Source organism: Dipteris shenzhenensis, chromosome 21, assembly GCF_047967505.1.
Source record: "Dipteris shenzhenensis isolate YYH24624 ecotype China chromosome 21, Dip_SZ_1.0, whole genome shotgun sequence".
In the NCBI taxonomy this organism is placed as follows: domain Eukaryota; kingdom Viridiplantae; phylum Streptophyta; class Polypodiopsida; order Gleicheniales; family Dipteridaceae; genus Dipteris; species Dipteris shenzhenensis.
Window position 1 is genome coordinate 45,664,331 of NC_141616.1, and position 20,813 is coordinate 45,685,143.

The 20,813-nt window shown below is 41.1% G+C and overlaps 1 protein-coding gene across 1 annotated transcript in view; it reads left to right on the forward strand.

Moving 5' to 3' along the window:
* LOC147888934 (cyclin-dependent kinase C-1-like) overlaps positions 1-14,909 on the forward strand; it is an 84,150-nt gene extending 69,241 nt beyond the window's left edge. Inside the window, exons 7-14 of the mRNA XM_087392291.1 lie at positions 794-914; positions 1,117-1,234; positions 12,358-12,497; positions 12,626-12,683; positions 13,151-13,221; positions 13,347-13,862; positions 14,108-14,177; positions 14,428-14,909. Of these exons, the coding sequence (XP_087248417.1) occupies positions 794-914; positions 1,117-1,234; positions 12,358-12,497; positions 12,626-12,683; positions 13,151-13,221; positions 13,347-13,862; positions 14,108-14,177; positions 14,428-14,538 (1,205 nt within the window). The 3' untranslated portion in view covers positions 14,539-14,909. The remainder of the gene's footprint in view (positions 1-793; positions 915-1,116; positions 1,235-12,357; positions 12,498-12,625; positions 12,684-13,150; positions 13,222-13,346; positions 13,863-14,107; positions 14,178-14,427) is intronic.
* The last annotated feature ends 5,904 nt before the right edge of the window (positions 14,910-20,813 follow it).

The window sequence follows — 20,813 nt, forward strand, 5'->3', positions numbered from 1 at the left end:
CCCTACACAACAACAAAGTGGTGGATCTTTCCATCAAAGCATTACCTCGTCCTAAGTTTGAGGCCTTCAGCAAAGCTGTGAACTTATATTTGTTTGGTGATTGATATTAATCCTTGTACATTGTGACATTGTCATTGCAGGGGCTTGTTAGAAATATTTCCTAAGACAGTGGCCAATGTAATAAGGGACTATAGGCTATAAGTTTTTTTCCCCTAACCTCAATTAGAGACTGAGTTTGTGGGTGGGTTAGTCACCACACATGTTTTGACCCTAGTTAAGGTGCATCCTAGGGTTTTGTCTCTATGACGAACCTAGTTTTCTCTTTCATTCTTGGTTGCTGCAATTCCAATTTCAGCTTCCTTCAGCTTCGTGTTCTCTTGCACACTTGCTTCCATTTCCAATGTCATACATGGCTGTTGTGCGGTTGGTTTTGTGATTGCAATGGCTTACCATCAACTTGACAAGCGAATATATTTAGCCTATACCAATGCTAGACTCCATGGACCCATCAAGTTTCATCTTATAGGATAATTACTCCATTGGGGCTCATAATACTCTCATAACATAATACAGGCATGCCGTGGTGCCTTACCTTGAGGGGACTGTTATCTCCTTGATATGAGTGTATTTTATCCAGTATTGCCATTGTTTAGTGGTGGTCCCTTTTGTCACGTGCACTCTAGCTTTGGGCAGGTTGTAGTCAATTAATGTGGTCTAATTGCAGAGTAAACTGCTTATTTACTGATCATCATGAGATCTATGACGGTTTTTTTTTCCATGTGTGCATATACAGGATCCAACTTACTTATTGATAACAATGGAATTTTGAAGCTTGCTGATTTTGGTTTGGCAAGGTCATTTTCTAGTGATCAGAATGCAAATTTGACCAATCGTGTCATAACACTCTGGTACAGGTATGATTTTTCTCAAGTAAATTTTTCCACATTTCTTTAGATTGTTGACTAGGGGGTATGTTATCAATAAGATCAACTTAGTCCCGGTCTTATAGATTCATTCATGATGGTTCAAAGAATCTGTTTTCACTTGAGTTATAGCTGATCCTATTTATGAGCAGCAGGGTGCAATGGGCTTATTTGGGTTCCTTTTTTGTGACAGGCCTCCAGAACTGCTCTTGGGCTCAACAAAGTATGGACCTGCTGTGGACATGTGGTCAGTTGGTTGTATATTTGCGGAGCTTTTACATGGAAAACCCATTTTGCCTGGGAAAAGTGAGGTAATAGTCTGTGCAAGTGGAATGCTTATTGTCAGAATTTGGCCTTTATCCAGTACATAATGGTTACCGAGTACTCTAAAGAATAATACATATCAGAAAGCAAAACAAGGGGATGAGCAATCTCCAAACAGCTTGTACTCTGAATCCAAAATACGCATTGCGGGGAAGCTAAAACTTATCGCGATAAATTCATAAAGTATATCAGGTAAAAGATACAAGAATGGTGGTTCTGGTCCTGAGTGATATCTAGCAACAACAAGTCTAGAATGTAAGTGCGGGAAAAGTATTTAGTGAATTTTATCAGATATCAGTTTGGGAGGTTGTACTGTGCTATATTGTGATAAAGTCTTCTGATTTTAGTTATGTGCTGGCCTATCAGCTATCTTTTCTAAGTGAAGTCTGTGTAGGTGCATGGAAATGTATGTGTGAGCATATGTTTATACATTGGTCTATAACCACCGTTGGGCATCGGCGACATCACTTGAATGCCATAGTAGCTAGTCTTTGCTATATGTGATGGGTTGTATGAAATCCCTCCTCGTAAAAGACAGCAGATGCCAGAAACACTCTCATTTCTCTCCCTCTCTCAACATATACACTAGGGCCCAGGACAATTGTCGGGCTGGACCCCCCCCGAAGGTTTTTATTCATCAGAGAGAAATCAAGTACATGAGTTCAGCGTGGAAGCTGTTCATACAAAATTCAAACATGAATGAATCATTACATGAGCTCTTAGGCTTCCTTTCTTGGCAACAAGCCACTTGTCAAATTCTAGCTTTCCTAATTACATGCCACTAAGGGCAACTCTGGAGTCTTCGAAGCACTTGGTCACGCGAACCGCTGTTGGAATATGGAAGAAAGAACTAGAACTAGAAACTAGAAATGAGATGACAAGACTGAAAAATAAGAAATACCTTGAGAAGAGTGTAGACAAGACACAAGCTAGACTGATAGATTACAATGATGTGACCCATTGAATATATGGGCCAAAGTACAAGACATAAAGCAAGAGTGCTTATGGGATAATTGTAGAAGTGCCACATGGCACACACTCAAGACATAAAGACTAGACTTAGACTTAGACTTATGTAGACTAGGAAATAGTACTTAGTGTGCACTTATCTCCAACACCCTCCTTAAGTGGACACTAGGAGTAAGACAGAAAGACAAGACTAGAAGACAGACTTGATAGACTGAGAGATAGAAAACATGACAGACAAATGATCCTGAGACACCCCTCCTCAAGTGATATCCTCATATGGGTCCACAAGGGTAAGGACAAGATGGATCTAAAACACAATCAGATTGATAGACAAATAGACAGACAGACAAGACTAGATAGACAGAAGACTGACTGTAGACAAATAGAAAGACCAAGACACTAGAACCCCTTGACCTACATCATCGGTGGTCAAGGTGGTAGACAAAACATAGAAGTAATCAGAAAGCCCACTTCTCATCATGTGAGGAAGGAACAACAGGATCAACTGATGGAGATGTTGCAGAAACATGGGCTGAGGTAGTTGCAGGAACTGATGTAGAGGTTTTGGAGTAGCAGTCCTTCTCCCGGTGATTATCACGGCCACAAATGGTGCATGGATGAGCCTTGAAACAGTCCTTCTCCACATGATTAGTTTTGCCACAATGGGTGCAAGGCTTTCTTACCTTAGAACTTCCTTTCTTTGCTAAAAATGCAGTGTCAGTTACCTTTCGTTGTTGAGTTCTTTCTTCCTCTTGGAGAGCATTGATGATACCCTCAAGAGAAGGATTATTATGATACTTGAAGGTAGTGACAAGAGTATCATAGGAGTCAGGTAAGCTTTTGAGAAGCACAGCAATAGCAATATCTTCGGAGATGGGAGACTTGACTGACGCAAGCTGAACCATAAGACTGCGAAGATAATTGACATGAGAGGCTATAGTAGCTCCTTCCTGCATATGTAGATCAAAGAATGAGATCATAAGTGCAATCTTAGAGTTTTTAGATCGGGCTCCAAAAAGAGTATCCAGAGTGATCCATGGTTGAGGAGCAGACTGTATGTCGGAGATGTGATGAATGTAATCGTCTCCAAGGCCGAGCAATATGATAGCATAGGCTTTGTCGTTCTTGGCAGCAACAACTTGCTCAGATGGACCTTCGGGAGCATCATGGTGAACAATGTCCCAAAGACCTTCTTTCATAAGATGGCACTTGATTTTGATCTGCTAAGTATGAAAGTTGGACCCATTGAATTTGTCCATAGATATGAGAGAATGAGAGGAAGATGCCATGTAGGAAGGTCTTACCTCTTGCTAGGATGCAAGGGCAGTGTCTATTCCCTTACAATTTTGCAGAAATAAATGAGAGGAAGAGATCCCAGAAGCCGGTTCTCTCATCACTTTGTCAAGGCCATAGCATATGACAGCCCATCGAAGCAGGAGGGACCAGCAAAAAAGGAGAGACTGTTCAGCAAACTGAAAGAGGCAAAAGCTGAGTACCTTAATTCCGGGCAGAAGTTGAAGTGTAAAAAGGATGTAGATCTCCGTGAAGATGGAGCAGGAGAAGTCGTCAGCCTGTGCAGGTACGGATTCCGTACAGTCGTACGGACTGTACGGACTGTACAGACAGCTGTACGGACGACGTACGGAGAGCAGAGTACGGACGATGGCGCAGAGTACGGACGACAGATTTACACAGATCTGGCGCTACGGCAGATCTGGCGCTCAGATCTGTGGCTGAGCTGCACAGATCTGAAGCGCAGATCTGGCGCAGAGACTTGGAGCAGGCGTACACGCAGACCTGACTGCAGATCTGAGCGCAATGGCGGGGCAGAAAGAGGGCAGATCTGAGCACAATGGTGGGGCAGAAAGAGGGCAGATCTCGGAGAAGAGGCGGCCAGCAGAAGCGTAGAGGAGGGCGGTGCAGAGGTAGAGGTGCCACGAGAGGCTGAGGTGAGAGATGCCGGAGGGAGAGGTAAACTGAAAGGAGAAGACGAAGCTATGGCTACAGCAGAGTGAGAGGAGAGGAGAGGGGATCTACATGCTCTGATACCATGTTGGAATATGGAAGAAAGAACTAGAACTAGAAACTAGAAATGAGATGACAAGACTGAAAAATAAGAAATACCTTGAGAAGAGTGTAGACAAGACACAAGCTAGACTGATAGATTACAATGATGTGACCCATTGAATATATGGGCCAAAGTACAAGACATAAAGCACTAGTGCTTATGGGATAATTGTAGAAGTGCCACATGGCACACACTCAAGACATAAAGACTAGACTTAGACTTAGACTTATGTAGACTAGGAAATAGTACTTAGTGTGCACTTATCTCCAACAACCGCCTCCTAGACTCTTGTTAGGTTCCCGTAGCGCTTAGGAAAATAACTCTTCGTAGTATCTGCAACAATTAATTAAAGGGTACCACCATGGCACCCATTAATTGTTAGCGCTTTGCATGTAAATAACACACTGTGGACTAATTCTAGTCACGGTGGGCGTCCCCACTGAACACATGTGCACACATAACAAATATAAAAATATATATTTATTCTCTGGTTGACCGAAGTCAATGCTCTTGATCATAATTAAGGAGCTTTGACCAAGGGTCGAGGCGCCTTAATTATAGTCAAGTCTCTCCAACCGAAGTTGGCACAACTCTCCAACTGAAATTCAGTTGACCTCAACTGAAAAGCTTCCTTGTAAACATCCAAAAGCTGTGGATGATCGGATAACATGTTTTCCTCCATCCACTTGGCATCTAATGCCGTATAATTCTTGAATTTTACAAGATACCTGTAAAACTCCTTGCCCTGAGGGCCTTTGCGTACAGTATGGTACACAATTTGCTCTGGTTGAAGGATCTTCTCCAGCTCATCCACTTTTGGTGGATCCTCTGATACTGGCTCTGTAGGCTCTGGTCCTTGGAATTTCTTTAAAAGACTCACATGGAATGCATTGTGAATCCTCCAATGCTCTGGCAATGCTAACCTGTATGCAACCTCATTTATTCTTTCTGTAACCCTGAAAGGGCCATAGTATCTGGGAGATAACTTTGCATACACTTTCTGTTTGCCTTTGAACTTACGGAGCCTAGCTTTCTCGAACTTTAAAAGTACCCAATCCCTTTCCTTGAGGTCTAACTGTCTCGTATGCTTATCTGCAGCTCTTTTTATGTTTCTCTTGAGACCTTTCGATTGCTGTCCGGACTTGGCTGTAAGCTGTCTGGAGGTCTCTCACAAACTGATCAGTTGCAAATATTTCGTCCTTGGTCCTCATGATAGGTGGCAGAATCACCTTTCCATAGATGACCTCAAAGGGGACTTTCTCTGTAGAGCTGTGTACTGTATTATTGTAAGCAAACTCTACCAATGGTAGGTACTTTTCCCAGTCTGAACCTTGGTCACCCACGTAGCATTTCAGCATATCCAATGTTGTAGAATTTGCTACTTCACTTTGATCATCTGTCTGGGGATGGAAAGAAGAAGAAAAATTCAAATTCATCCCCATATTATCAAATAAAGCTCTCCAAAATAGATTGGTCATTTTGGGATCCCGATCACTGACAATGGACTTAGGCATACCATGATGCTTAAAGATCTGTACCATGAAAAGCTTAGCCATATGATCTGCCTTTATGGTTTTGCGAACCGGAATGAAATGAGCTTGCTTGCTGAATCTATCAATGATAGTCCAAATCCCATCATTCCGTGACTTTGATCTTGGCAAATAAAAAATGAAGTCCATTGTAATACTTTCCCACGGTGCCTGAGGCACGGGAAGAGGCATAAGTAGGCCAGGTGCCTTCCGTCTATCATACTTCACTTTCTGACACGTAAGGCATTTAGTAACAAACTGATGTATATCTTTCCGCATCCCTGGCCAAAAGAAATACCTCTCTAGTGCTAGAGTTGTTGCTGTAATTCCTCTATGTCCAACATAGGGAGGTGCATGGCATTCCTCCAAAATCTTTTTCCTCATCTCCTGGGTGATGCATAGGCAGTCATCTTTTATTAGATACCCATCTTTCAGGGAATAGTGACTGGTGGACTGCCCCTCTTGTATTTGCTGTAAAATCTCGCCAAAACCTGCATCATTAGCATATTGCTCCCTCATGCCTTCCAAGTCCTGATGATAAGCAATAGTCACATTGTTGACCTGGGGTCTTCAGGACAAGGCATCTGCCACTTTGTTCCGAATTCCTGGGGTATGGACAATCTGAAAATGATACATTGACAGCATATTTGCCCATTTCATATGCTTCTCGGAAAGTTTTGTATGAGTTAGAAAATATCTCAGACTTTGGTGATCTGTTTTAACAGTAAAATCTGCACCCAAAAGATAATGCTTCCATGTGTTCACAGCATGAACTACAGCCAATAACTCTCTCTCATAGATTCCCAGATATCTTTCAGCATCACGCAATCTTCGGCTCTCGTATGCTACTACATGTTCATTCTGATGTAATGCAGCCCCAACACACTCTCCTCAAGCATCGCAATCAACATCAAAAGGTTGATAAAGATTCGGGACTACAAGAATAGGCTCTGTAGTCAACTTCTCTCTGAGTGTATAGAATGCTTTCTTATGTGATATTCCCCATGTGAAGGCTGCATTTTTCTTAGTAAGGTCATGTAGTGGAGCTGCTATATCAGCAAAATGCCTGATGAATCTCGTGTAATAGGAGCAAAGTCTCAAAAAACTACGGACTTCATGCACAGTTTTCAACTCAGGCCATTCTTGGATGGCTCGGATCTTTGTAGGATCCATTTGTATCCCATTCTTGGATATTATATGGCCCAGATAATGGATCTCTTCCAAAAAGAATTCACTTTTCTTGCTATTGGCAAAAAGCTGATGATTTCGAAGTTCTTGAAATACCAAAGCAAGATGTTCCCTGTGCTCTTCTTCTGTCTTTGAAAAGACTAGGATATCATCAAAGAAAGTACTCGTGAAATGCCTGTATTTTCGAAAGATGCGATCCATCATTCTATTGAATGTGGCTGGAGCATTTGTCAACCCAAAAGGCATCACTAAGTATTCAGATAACCCGAATGTAGTGCGAAAAGCTGTCTTATGCACATCTTGCGGTTGTATCCTGACTTGATGATAGCCACTCTTCAAGTCTATCCTGCTGAAAACTGTTGCTCCTTTGAGCTGGTCAAGCACACCGTCTATGCGTGGTATCGGAAATCTATATTTGATGGTCATCTTATTCAATGCACGATAATCAATGCACATTCGAAAAGAACCATCTTTCTTCTGTACTAGAAGTACTGGTGAGCAAAAAGGAGACGAGTTGGGCTGAATCAACCCTTTGGACAGCAAGTCCTGCACCTGAGCCATAATCTCCTCTCTCTGAGTCGCATTGACTCTATAAGGTGGTCTCTTTAAAGTTTACAAGAAACTGAAATTTATCTTTGTCTGCATCATTTATTTCAGCATGCATATCATTCTCTTTTTCTTTCACAAAAACCATGTACGCGGAAATTGCAGACTTTATTACTTTACCACATGTAACATCAGATACAATGGGGATAGTCTCCCCTTTATTCCTGGCAACTAAACGCTGATTTTTCCCCATATGGATAAAACTCAGCACCCTCTAAGGGTATTCTATTGTTACTTTCTTTCGATGGAACCACGGTGTACCAAGTACAACATCATGCTGCTTAAGAGGAGAGATTAAGAAGTCCTGATCTACATAGCTCTGCACATGGACACGAAGCTTTCCAATCAAGGGAGTAACTTGCACTGGATTCCCTTGGAACATTTGATCAGCATCAAGAGCTCTGCCTAGCTCTTCAGTTTTTATCCCTAATCTCAGGGCTAAATCTTCAGATATAAAATTGTCTGTAGACCTTGGATCAAATTGGATTAGTGCTTGCTGATCTCTTATCTTTCCCCATGATAGCAAAAGCTCTTTTTCCTTTGGGTCTGAGGTACTCCCCAAAACATCTGGGACTGCTCCCACCTTTGGCCTCGGTGGTACTTGTGGCTTTTTCTGCTCCTTAGAATCCGAAGGCTTCTTAGGGCACTGGGCAGCCATATGCCCCTCTTTCCCACACTCAAAGCATTTCCCATCTCTGCGGAATTCAGCTATCTGTTCAGGAGTGAATGGGGATTTGCCTTTATATGACTTTGAAAACTGAGTACCCCTTGGCTTCTGAGGCTGAAACCCTTTCTTTTCAACCTTGGGATACTCTTTCGTTTCTGATTTTGAAAAATCAGTTTTCTTTCTTTCGGCACGTCTTGCATGCAAGGATAGTACCATGGATGGATCTTGTAACGGCACAAGACTAGCTATTGAAGCTGAATGCATAAGGTCTTGAATGTTCTTTGTCCCTAAAGCATTCACTACTGTCTGAATTCTTGGACTGAGACCTGCTCTGTACCTTCTCATTTGGGTTCCTTTGGAGATCTTTTTGAAAGGTGCAACCTGCAAATAAGCATCCCAAAACTTTTGGTTGTACACATCCACTGTATCTCCTGCATCCATATGCAAATTGTCCCAATCTTGAAGAGCATGATCTCTAAACTGTTTAGGCATAAACTGCTGGTAGAAGGCTTTCTTGAAGTCCTTCCACCTCTTTGGGGCTGACCCATTTGTGGTCTGTGCACTCCACCATGCACTAGCTGTCGCTGTCAAGTGCAAACTGACCATTCTTAACTTGGAGGATTCTGAAAACTTTTCAGTACCGAATGCAACATCAAACTGCCTAATGAACTGCAATGCTTTGTTTGTATGACCATATTGTCCGTTATAGGTCATAAACTTGACAGATTTACCTCCCTCTTTGAATTCCTTGCTCTCTCTTCCTAGACTTCTTGTGTTTCCTTCTTTTCCTGAATGGTTTATCTGATAAAGAAGAAGATACATAAGTCGAGCTCGAGGTAGACAGTGAAGGACTGGGAGATCGGTGATGATGCCTCGATCTCTTCCTGCTATAAGACCGTCCCCTATGAGATCTCTCTCTCTGTGGCTGTACACGGGAGTGTGCCTCTGGCATTGGCACATCATGCGCTGCATTAGGCATAGCTTCTGCTTGAAAAAAATGCTGAGCTCTTGGATCCCTTCTGAGATTTTCCATGTCTTGCATACCAGTGCGTACCATCTGCTCAAATTCTTGCTGATTTTGCTGCACACTTCTTTGTCTTGGATGTGCATCCCTATCTTGTGAATCCCACTGGATAGGTCATTGGGCCATTTTCTTTCGACTCGTCTGAGATCTGCAAGTTTGTCACACACACTGTGTATGCAGCTGATGCACGCTGCCTTTGCTTTTCAAAGAGACAAATTACGTCAACAAGAGGTGTCTTGCATTCACAATCTATGCCAATACTGGGCTATCAACTCAAGGCATATACCCACAAAGTTGCCAAGGCATCAACAACTATATCGCCCCTTTTCTGGCTGCTGCAAAAAGCACTGAGTATGCATCTGATTCCTTTTTCCTGAGCACAAAGGCATGCATCCCTTTACTTGTGCAAATCTCTGATTTTTCTCTGATTTCTGCTTTTTCTGACAGTAAATACTCTCTCAGATAGGTGAAAACTGCTAGCAGAAACAGTCTCTGCAACTGTCAAAATTTTTTTTTTGGGGGACAGTAACCAGATAGGTAACTACTGGTTACTCTAACCAGACTGACTGGTTAGTCTGTGACTGGATGGTTAATGTCTGGTCAAACTGACCAGACTGGTTCTGTTCTGGTCTGGTTTGGTTGGGCCAATTAACTGGACCTCTGACCATGGTTAATTAACCAGAGTCAGCTAACTGGATGCCACGTGTCAATCACACACATGTGGGCGCCACGTCACCTGTCACATGTCCTGCCACGTCAGCATATGAGCTGGCTGCCACGTGTACTGCCACATCAGTATCACTCAGGCCTGCCTTGCTTGTCATGTCAACGCCACGTGTCAGGTCTCCCACGTCATCAAGCCTAAGGTTCCAGACCTTGGCTTGCTGATCTGCGTCGCGCGTCGCGCCTGCGCCTTCTAGAGACCTCTGTCATCGCGGGACTTCTGTCAGTGCTCAGCGTCGCCAACCCGGCCACCCTCGAGCATACAGAACTACACCATATTCCTGGGTGAAGGCTTCTCTCAGCGTGCTCTACGTGGAGATCTCTGTCGAGGTCATTGGTCTTCTCCGTACGCCACTCTACCACCGAATCTCCGTTGGTTGACAGACTATGCTTCCATGAGCATAACTTGCGTGGAAAGTCCTTCAGACATCCTTGGGATCCTGCGTGATCACAATAGTTAGAAATCACCAATCACCCAGGGACTTCACGTCCACAAATTCTCTTGGATCGTCACAGTTTGAGGAAGCTGTGAAACCATGCTCTGATACCAATGAAATCCCTCCTCGTAAAAGACAGGAGAAACACTCTCATTTCTCTCCCCCTCTCAACAGATATACTAGGGCCCAGGACAATCGTCGGGCTAGACCCCCCCCGAAGGTTTTTATTTATCTGAGAGAAATCAAGTACATGAGTTCAGCGTGGAAGCTGTTCATACAAAATTCAAACATGAATGAATCATTACATGAGCTCTTAGGCTCACTTTCTTGGCAACAAGCCACTTGTCAAATTCTACATTACTTTCCTAATTACATGCCACTAAGGGCAACTCTGGAGTCTTCGAAGCACTTGGTCACGCGAACCGCCTCCTAGACTCTTGTTAGGTTGCCGTAGCGCTTAGGAAAATAACTCTTCCTAGTACTTGCAACAATTAATTAAAGCGTACTACCATGGCACCCATTAATTGTTAGCGCTTTGCATGCAAATAATACACTGTGGGCTAATTCTAGTCATGGTGGGCATCCCCAGTGAACACATGTTACACATAACAAATATATATTTATTCTCTGGTTGACCGAAGTCAACGCCCTAGATCATAATTAAGGGGCTTTGACCAAGGGTCGAGGCGCCTTAATTATAGTCAAGTCTCTCCAACCGAAGTTGGCACAACTCTCCAACCGAAGTTGGCACATCTTGGTTAACCGTAGTTAACCCTCTTGGCGTATGCCAAGTCTCGTTGACCGAAGTCAACACTCTCTGACCGTAGTCAGCTTTGTGGTTCTCTGGTTAACCGTAGTTAACCCTCTTGGTAATAAACCAAGTCTCCCTTACCGAAGTCAGGCATACTTGAGCAGAGTCAAGTATCTTTGATCGTAGTCAATTCTCTGACCATTAAAAGTACTCGTTGACCATAATTAACACATATGAAAACTCTTTAATTATGATCAAATAAATGGTCAACTGTACTTTGACTTAGGATATTTACATTGTGGTGACATTGTATGGTTGTTAACCTTGTGGGTGACTGTCATAAAGTAGAATTGTACGATTTGTTCTGTTTTGGCTTTTGAGAGTATTAGTTTGAGCAGGTTCTCAGATTCACTTACATACATTTATGTATGAGTCTACTTTTGCCTTGGAGTGGTGACAGGAACTTAGTACAAATATCTTTGTATAAAATTGCTTGCTCAAGTGTGGTTGGATGGATACGTATAGTTGTTGTCATTGGGACTCCCTTCTATGCGTCATGGAGTTCATGGTTTTCAACTTGTTGGGTAATTGTCATGTGGCTGGAACTGCACGATTTGTTTTTGTTTTAAGAGCAGCAGGGGTTTCAAGGCCTTTGAGGAAACTTTTTTGAGGAAGAGGTACAAGCCAGCACCAAAGACCAGCAAGTAGCTGAGGTTAAGCTCAAATCAACCTCAGAAGATTAGTAGACAGACATGATGCACAACTAAAATAAATCTCTCTCACTGCATTGTAAGCTTCGTTAGAGAGAGGGTATAAAGAAGACTACTTACAAGAAGGTTGCTGCTCTGCAAGAACACATGAAGCACAGAGTGCCTAAGGAGCAGCAACGGGGCAACCTTTTAGGAAGCCCATGAAGTATCAAGTAGCAAGATGTCACCATCACAAGCCTCAAATTGGATTGTGCTGAGCTTGTGACCAGAATCCTTGCATGCTATTTGTGGGATGAACGACGTTGAAGGAAGACTGTAGTGTCCATGTCTGTGTCTGTGTCCGTGTGTGTGTCTCTGTCAAAATGAGATTCATCGCGACATTAGCACTTTGAAAGGTTTAGCTACATTTTGTCTCCATGATGCTATAAAATTTTGCAGGTAGAGCAATTGAATAAAATATATGAGCTCTGTGGATCTCCTGATGAGACAAATTGGCCTGGAGTCTCAAAACTTCCGTGGTATATCCAGTTCAAGCCAGATAGAGTCATCAAAAGACGGGTGAAAGATGTATTCAAACAGTATGTAATTCTCATACATTGAAGTTTAAAGCTTCATTTCTGTTAAATCTTTGAATTAAAGAGAAAGTTAAAGGTTAATTCACATTGCTTTGCCTCGATTTCATGCATTGGCTTTGTATCATTGGCAGTTTTGATCGACATGCACTTGATCTGGTGGAGCGCATGCTTACTTTGGATCCTACCCAGGTTATCTTGATACTTATCCCTAGCACGTTTTGCGTGACTTTGGTCCTTTAAAAACCACAAACACTTTGCCTGTCCACTTCTTCGTATGTGGATATGTACTCGTTATTTTATTGGTATTGTGGAGCCAAAATGAGAAATTTCAACTTTACCTTACAGGGGTGGGAGTGAGAGCAGCAGATGAGTCATATGCTTTCTTCCACTTGTATTAAAAAAAAAAAAATTCAAGTCAAAAAGCTAGTACGGTCCCATGGATGTGTTGAATTGATCTGGAGTCAGTAGTCCTTAATTAATCAGATGAGTCATATGCTTTCTTCCGCTTGAATTTTTGTTTCAAAATTCAAGTCAAAAAGCTAGTACGGTCCCATGGATGTCTGGAGTCACTAGTCCTTAATTAATCAGCTGGAGCAGAACATTGATGCCCTTGAAAACTTTCTTTTTGTTGCTGTATTCACTGTGCTTTTGTGCAGAGAATAGCAGCCAAAGATGCTTTGGATGCGGAATATTTTTGGAATGATCCTTTACCTTGTTCACCAAGCAGGTCTGTTATTTCCTGATATTCAATAAGACAAAATCAATTCTTGGTAATTGAAAATCTAAGACCACACATGGAAATTATTTTAGCATCAGATTTGTTCACCATCATTATGGCATGAACTTTGTCAGCCTTCCCAAGTACGAAGCATCTCATGAGTTCCAAACAAAAAAAAAGCGACAACAGCAGAGACAACAGCAAGAAGAGCTGGCTAAGCGGCAAAAGACTCAACATCCTCAACAACCCCACAGTCGTTTGCCTCCATTGCAGCAGCCTGCACAAGGTCACCCCTTGAGGCCTGGACTTAATCAACCCGTCCATAATCCTACTGCTGTGCCTTCTGGCCCAAGCCATCATTATGGAGGCCCACGGGCATCTGGTGGTCCCCAAAATAGATATCCCCAGGCTGGTCGCCCACCACATGGAGGTCCAGGTGGAGGTTACAACCAAAGTCGTGGAGGTCAAGGTGGTGGATATGGTCCAGCACAAGGTGGGGGCTATGGTGCACCTACTGTTGGTGGTCAGGCTGTGCGGGGAAGTGGTTATGTCGGTGGAAGCGCTGGCTATGCTCAGGCAGGTTCTTATTCGGGGGTTGGTGGAAGTAGAGGTCCCAATCTCACAGCAACTGGGCGCGGACAACAATATGGGTAAGGTTTCTGTCCTAGGATCAAAGTATTGTGTATATCATAGGATATTTATTTACTTTCAACTTTGTGCTGGGGTTCTATGGCTCACTAATAACACTTCTAATTGAAGGGACAAGCAAATTCCCAAACTCCAGAGTTATTGCTACATTGTTTGTCCTTTCATTTGAGTTGCTTCTACATTGTTTGTCCTTTCACTTGATTAATTGTTGTTTTAGTTAAATTCTTTCTTTGATGGAATAAACCAGGGCTCCAAATGCACAAGGCATGTCTCAGCCCCCTGGTGCTTACGGTGGTCAGCCGTACATGTCACAGCAGGTGAGCCAGTATGTTGTACATAATTTTGATTCTAGTATTTACATGTCTTGAGTGCGAGTTTAGCACCACATGTTCTGCAAGGGAATGTCTTGTTCTGGTGAACAGTAAAGGTCTATTCTGAGGGCAGTCCTTTCACATGATACATAAGCTACAAGATCCAGGAAGTAGATGGGTTTTTAGGTCTGTCAAGCTTTCCGTTAAATGTAGTAAGATGTGCTGACAAGATAATTGAAATTTGTTGGCTGTCCAGTACGTTGATGCAGATGGTGGCTACCCTCGTGCAACAGCTACCCATAATAACTATCAATTGCCTCCTAGTTCCCCTCCTCACAGGCAAGACTACCGTCAACAGCAGCGATGACATTTGGATGAGTGACACTAAGCATTGATATCCTTCAAAGGGGTCTTTACTAAGAACCGTGTTTTGCATTGGGAACAGTGAAATAATTGATATTATGCTTTATGCTTCAAGGTCAAGATGCTTACTTCTTCAAGGTCTGAGAAGGCATGTTCTATTGGAATCGAGCTAAGGTAGAAAGGCTTTCCTGTCCAATCAAGGCCTAGAAAGAAATGCCACTTCTAACCAGTACTCCTCGATTATGTTATGGTTTCTCGCCAATGCTTATGAGAAGAATCCTGAAAGTGGGATGCTTGGTATCCATTGGACTTCATGTGAAGTTCGATTTTGTAACATGATAGCTACATAATAAAAAGTAATTTGATATTGTCATACATCAAGGAGCAATTATATGCAAGTAGCAGAGCCATCCAAGCACACTCGCCTCACCTTTGTTCGGACAGATTCTGCTTAAAGGTGTAATCGAAAGTGTGTTTTGCATTGCAACAGTGAAATAATTGATATTACGCTTTATGCTTCAAGGTCAGAATGCTTGCTTCTTCAAGCTTTAAAAGGGGTACGAAATGTTATAGGTTATGATGCAAAGAGCAAGTTATGTGGTCAAAGAAGGCCATGCTCTATTGAAATTGAGCTAAGGTGGAAAGGTTTCTCTGCCGAATCAAATCCTCAAAAGAAATGCCACTTCTAACCAGTACTCCATTATATATAATGGTTTCTCACCAATGCTTATATAGGAATCCTGGAAGTGGGATGCTTGGTATTTACTTCATGGGCTTCATCGATTTTGTAACATGGTATGCTACATAACGAAAGTAATTTGATATTGTTATACATCAAGGAGCAATTAATGCTATGACAGATTCTGCTTAAAGGTGTAATCAACAAAGTCTGTGTGTTTTCTTTGGCTATATGAACATGATGGTGGGGGGAGCGTGTGGGTGCTCATTGTTTTATTGGGCCGTTTTTCTTTGTCTTAAGTCCTTCAAACAACGCCATATAGAGGGAGATAATGGTCACTCAGCATTGTGGTTAAAGGTGTCTTATTCAATGAATCACATTTGCCTTACTAGGGATTTTTTTTAAAAGATTGTTTCCTGTAGAAGTGGATTTCAATGTCAGAGATTGCTTTTGGAATTCATGAAGTAGATGCCTGTATATTGCATTGATTGGCTTTTTAGAGCTAGATACCATCTTGGAGGGAGTTTTTGGCTTGTAACTACCACTTGTGGGAACGTCTCTTGCATGGCAAATGATTGCCATTTTGCATCATTGTAATGGTGGTTTTTGCTAGCTCAGCTAGTGTCCAAGGCAAGTAGCTAGTCTCATGACAATCAGTGGCTAAGATGGGAGCTAGCTTGGTCTACTTGTGATAGCATTGATATTTTATTACGACTTTGGTTTTCTTTTAGTTTCAAAAGAGAGTTAAATTGAGTATGCATGTGCTTTCTAAGGAATGTAATTTTGCATCTTTGTATCAACCGGTACATATGTGTATGTGGTTCCTTCAGTTTTTTATGTTTTAAATAGTTCATTCTGTAAATTCTTTCTTTCATTCATGAGAGAGAGAGAGAGAGAGATTTTATTCCTGCTTTTTACTGGATTGTGTTTCTTGATTTTGCTTAGTTACCTTCTTCCCTTCTTTATTTCTTGTTAGTAAGAATTGGGTTTGCCCAAGAGACTCCGTGGGTCTTTAGAAACCCAGTATAGCAGCTTATGCTTGGCGCCAATGATGACATAAGCGTTGCTTTGCTTGCTAAGTATGTCTACGTTTTGTTAGCTTGTTTTTCTTCTCTTCAAATTTTCTCTCTTAGTTTCTTTCTTGAAACTTGGATGTTAGAACAAAAAAAATTTGAATTTGTAAGATTGGATATATTCATCTTACAAAGGTGGAGGGTGCCAATTTTAGAGAGGATGAATTTCCATTATAGATTTTAATTATGGGATTTAATCTAGTCCATGATAGTTAAACTCGATATGTATCTACCATCTCTTGTTCAACCATGAGAACAGGAGTGAATGCGGCAAATTGTGAAGGCATCATCTCTCCAAGCATCTTGGGGTCATGAATTACTATTTTCGAAAGAAAAAACCCACCAATTACTATTTTTGAAAGGAAAAACCCACCAATTACTATTTTGGAATGTGTTTTGTTGACCTTTTATGCAAATTGATTAACCTAGAGACTCAGGTGAGACGCAATTGGATTTGGACTTTAAAAATCACTATAGGCCTACTAGTGCATTCGAGGAATCACTAACAAAGGTGAAATTAATTACTATTTTAGGTGGAGTTAAGAGACGACTTCAAATAAATGGAATAACAGTCTATTTGAACTTTCAATTGGGAATAAAGCAATCAAATAGTTATCCTATAGTTCGAAGACTCTCCTTTTACATCCCAAGAAGAATTTGAAGGGAGGGCAATAAATAATTGAGAATCCAATTGAAGCCCTTGAGAGTGCCAAGATGGAGGGGGGTCAAAATCTTTTAAATGCAACGATTGTAAGAAGTTAAACATGCGCCACCGTCAATTCTCCTTCACTTACTACAATGATCACTAAGCACTTGCATGGTCTTAAGGACAAACTTTTCACAATCAGACAAGGTAAATCTATGGTTTCATCACAGTTTTTAATAATTTGAAAATACTCCTAAGACATACTTTAAGAATTGCTCTAACAAAAAAAATTATGATTGACAAACAGCTCTGTCTAGGTGAGATGTAAGTAAATGTAAAAAGAGTTTTGTTTTGTGTAGCACTTCTATTGAAGTAAGCTCTGGAGGTATGCTTTTAAACCAATGTTGATGTTTAACACCAATAGGTCTCTGTTTACTTGTTATATCACATGTTTTATTATACAAGCTATAAAAAGGTAGCTAAATTTTAGAGAATTGTGATTGTCGTTTTGTCCTCTGTATTTCCACTTTTTGGGCAAAAGGATCGTACTAGTGAGTTCAACATTTGTTCCTCCTTTAAGGGATCCATGTAGGGTAAACATGGGTGTAGATTTGCAAAGTTATTAAGCATAGAGGGTATCATATAACCTTGTATCTCTCTTAATTGCTTCCATATGCTTCTTTTTATGTAAGTATGTAATCTTAAGGATGTAATATTCAATAACAAGCTTTTGACAAGTTCAGAAAGTAAATGTTTAGTTGTAAATTGCGTGTATCAAGGACAAGTAAAGATATCACGAGATAAAGTAAAAACAAAATTTTGGCTTTGAAAGGATGAGTTTTAGATTTGCTCATGGTCTACCTCAACATCTAATGAAACATAGACTGCTCTAGTGTAAGTTTTAGTCATACACATTATTGAGATACTATTGCATACTCAAGGTGAAGAAAAGATACTTAGGGAGCTCCTAAAGTAAACTGATTGTTTGTTTAGTATGATAACTAGCAAATTACTAATTGATCCATTAATGAAATCACCATATTGTTGGAATGGAAAGCACATGGGCCCTTTTAATTCTTTTGTTTACTCTTTTCACACCACCTAGCAAAGCAAAGTTCACGTACTCCTTTCATACCTTTTAGCAAAGTAATGTTCATGTTTGGTACTTTAGGAGTTGACATGGTAGGCCATAGCAATGACATGATGAAATCCTAAATCTAGGGAATTTAGTGTATTTTTTCCCCATGCCTTAAGAGTACCTCAAGAAATAGAGCTCGCATGACTAACATAAGCCGAAATGGCGTTAATCCAAAGGATGTAACATAATACCAGCTCGTCTTTTCACTATCAGACCTCACTTTCCCTTAGCTCTTCTTAGCTACCCCATGGATGGCTTAGGTTGGTGGTTACTATCTTGTTACAACAATGGGTAATTTGTAAGTGGAAGAGATGCACGTGAATGGTAGGGTGGCGAGCTCTTTTGCGGTCCTTGAGTTGCGACGAGTTTCCATCAAGGTTGGATGTTAAGTCTTTAATGCTTTTTTTATTTTCTATATTCGCTTTACACAAGGAGTAGATTGCACCCACCAGTTATTGGGAATTCTGTTGGTCTCCATCACCTTTGACGTTGTGTGAAGGTGAACCTACTCGTTGTATTGCTCTTTGTCTTTATGCATTGGTTTCCCTTCATTGTTCTTGTCTTTAGTATTGTTAGTTTTCGAGTTGTGGTGATGAGCAATTGAATGCTACTTGCGGTGCTTTTATGGGCCAGGGTTTTCTTTTAGCCTTGGGAGATTAGGCCTCGCCCATGCCAAAAGTGAAGAAACACCTAGCACATCAACACCTACTAAAGATGTAGAAAACGAAAAAGCCAAGTATTGAACATTGAGGCTATCGGTAAAACGACAACCTATAGTATTTGAGGTAGATAAAATAATAGATGCAAAGGCTAGGGGACCGCGATCCACCTTGGTATGTAGAAACATTGATTAAACCTCCACCCACCTAAAGGATATACCGTAGCCCAATCGGATGTGGGAAATTTTCAAAGGATGGATTGAATTTGCACAAGGCTCTCCACAATCATTATCCCAATTGGAACCCTACTGAGAAACTACCCAAAATGTGGGAAATTTTCAAAGGATAGAATCTACACAAGGCTTTCCACAACCATAGAAAGAAGATGAGGAATTTTCTATGACATATGGTAATCAGGATGACATCATAAATGTGCCCATCACCATGGAGGATAAAGACCATGACCTATGTCCAACAATTGTGGATGGTGGGATAGTAGGGAACACCTTACAAGGCAAAGGAGCCCTAGGATGTATAGGGAATATCACTTGTGAGGATTGCCCCATTCAACATAATACTGGTTAGTTGATCACACCAATATAAAACCTTTGGGAATCATATATTATGTACCGACAAAATAGATGGAGTTAGGTTTGCAATACAAATCACCATACTAGATCTTTCCAAAGGATTGGCAACATACCAAATACAATTGGGGGAAGACTATCGTTAAGAGAAGCATTAGTACTTCATGATGGGAGTATAGATAAGATACCTAGAATAGAGACACTATAGTCAAAGACAATTTGGAATAGGAGAAATCAAGCCCACTATACCCAAGAACATTGATGACATCTCTTCCATCACAATTGCTAGCCATGCATCCCTTCTAGATGACCTATCATATAAGATGATGCACCACATTAATATCTCATGGATTGTAGTCTGCATGGAGCTCAAGCTAGTAGAAGCTGACATGCAAATTGAGATTAACACTTGGATACATGCATTGGGACAAGATGACACATCCAATGTTTGTAAAATTGGATGCATAGATGATAAAATCGGAACTGCCAATCTAGGACAAGGAGCTAGAAAAGCTAGACGTCCCAATGTTCATGGCAAGTATGGAATGGGATACTAATGCAGAGGAGGCAATAATTGGTAACTATGGTGTAGCCTTTATATTAGGACTAGAAATAGAAGCTAATAAAGCCATATCAGAAGCTCGAGTTTTTAATAATAATTTGGTGATACTTCAAGTATTATGGTAGTGAAACTCCCCAAGCTAGACCTCCTAAACTAATGAATAGTAGGAGATCAAGAAAAAACAAGGAAGTTGGACAATGCTAGCAAGCTGAGGTCAATCACTTAATTACTTGGAAAGAGTAAAAACCTAGATGGTGGAATTGTACTTGAAAAACTCGCATAGGCATATAAACACCAAACTTTCAATGGGAACCAAAGGGGCTTGAAAGGGCTTGCATGGTCAAGGAACTATTTACTTGGGAGCCAAACTCCCAGAGAGAATCAATCACCATCAGATGTGATGTTGATATGGGACTTACACAATGACATGCATAACATATGTTCCACAATTATAAAAATTTCTAGTAAGTAGTAAACTTGATAAGTGTATGTTCCAAAATTGTAAAAATTTCTAATAAGTGGTACACTTGATAAGGCATATTGGTTGGGGCTCCATTGCAGTGACTCTCTCAGTAAGCATCTTGTACATGTAGACACTTCTATTTATAAAATCCTAAGATGGAAGCTTGTATATGGATATACTTGCATTGTAAAACCTCGATATGGCATGGATACACCTTGTCTCTTCCAAATGTTAGAGACATTCCCAGCTAGATATGGGATTATCTTAATAGTCGAAGAGGATTGTAATGGTGGAACATCATAATACAATCTTATGAGGATCAATTTGTAATGATTCATTTAGCACTTCATACCCACAAGTGAAAATAATATGGGTTAGGATCTTTGATGAGTGGTAACAACCATGTAGACACATAGAGTAAGAGAAAGCTTGAAGTGATGCATACAATGATATAAGCGTCTACATGCCCTAT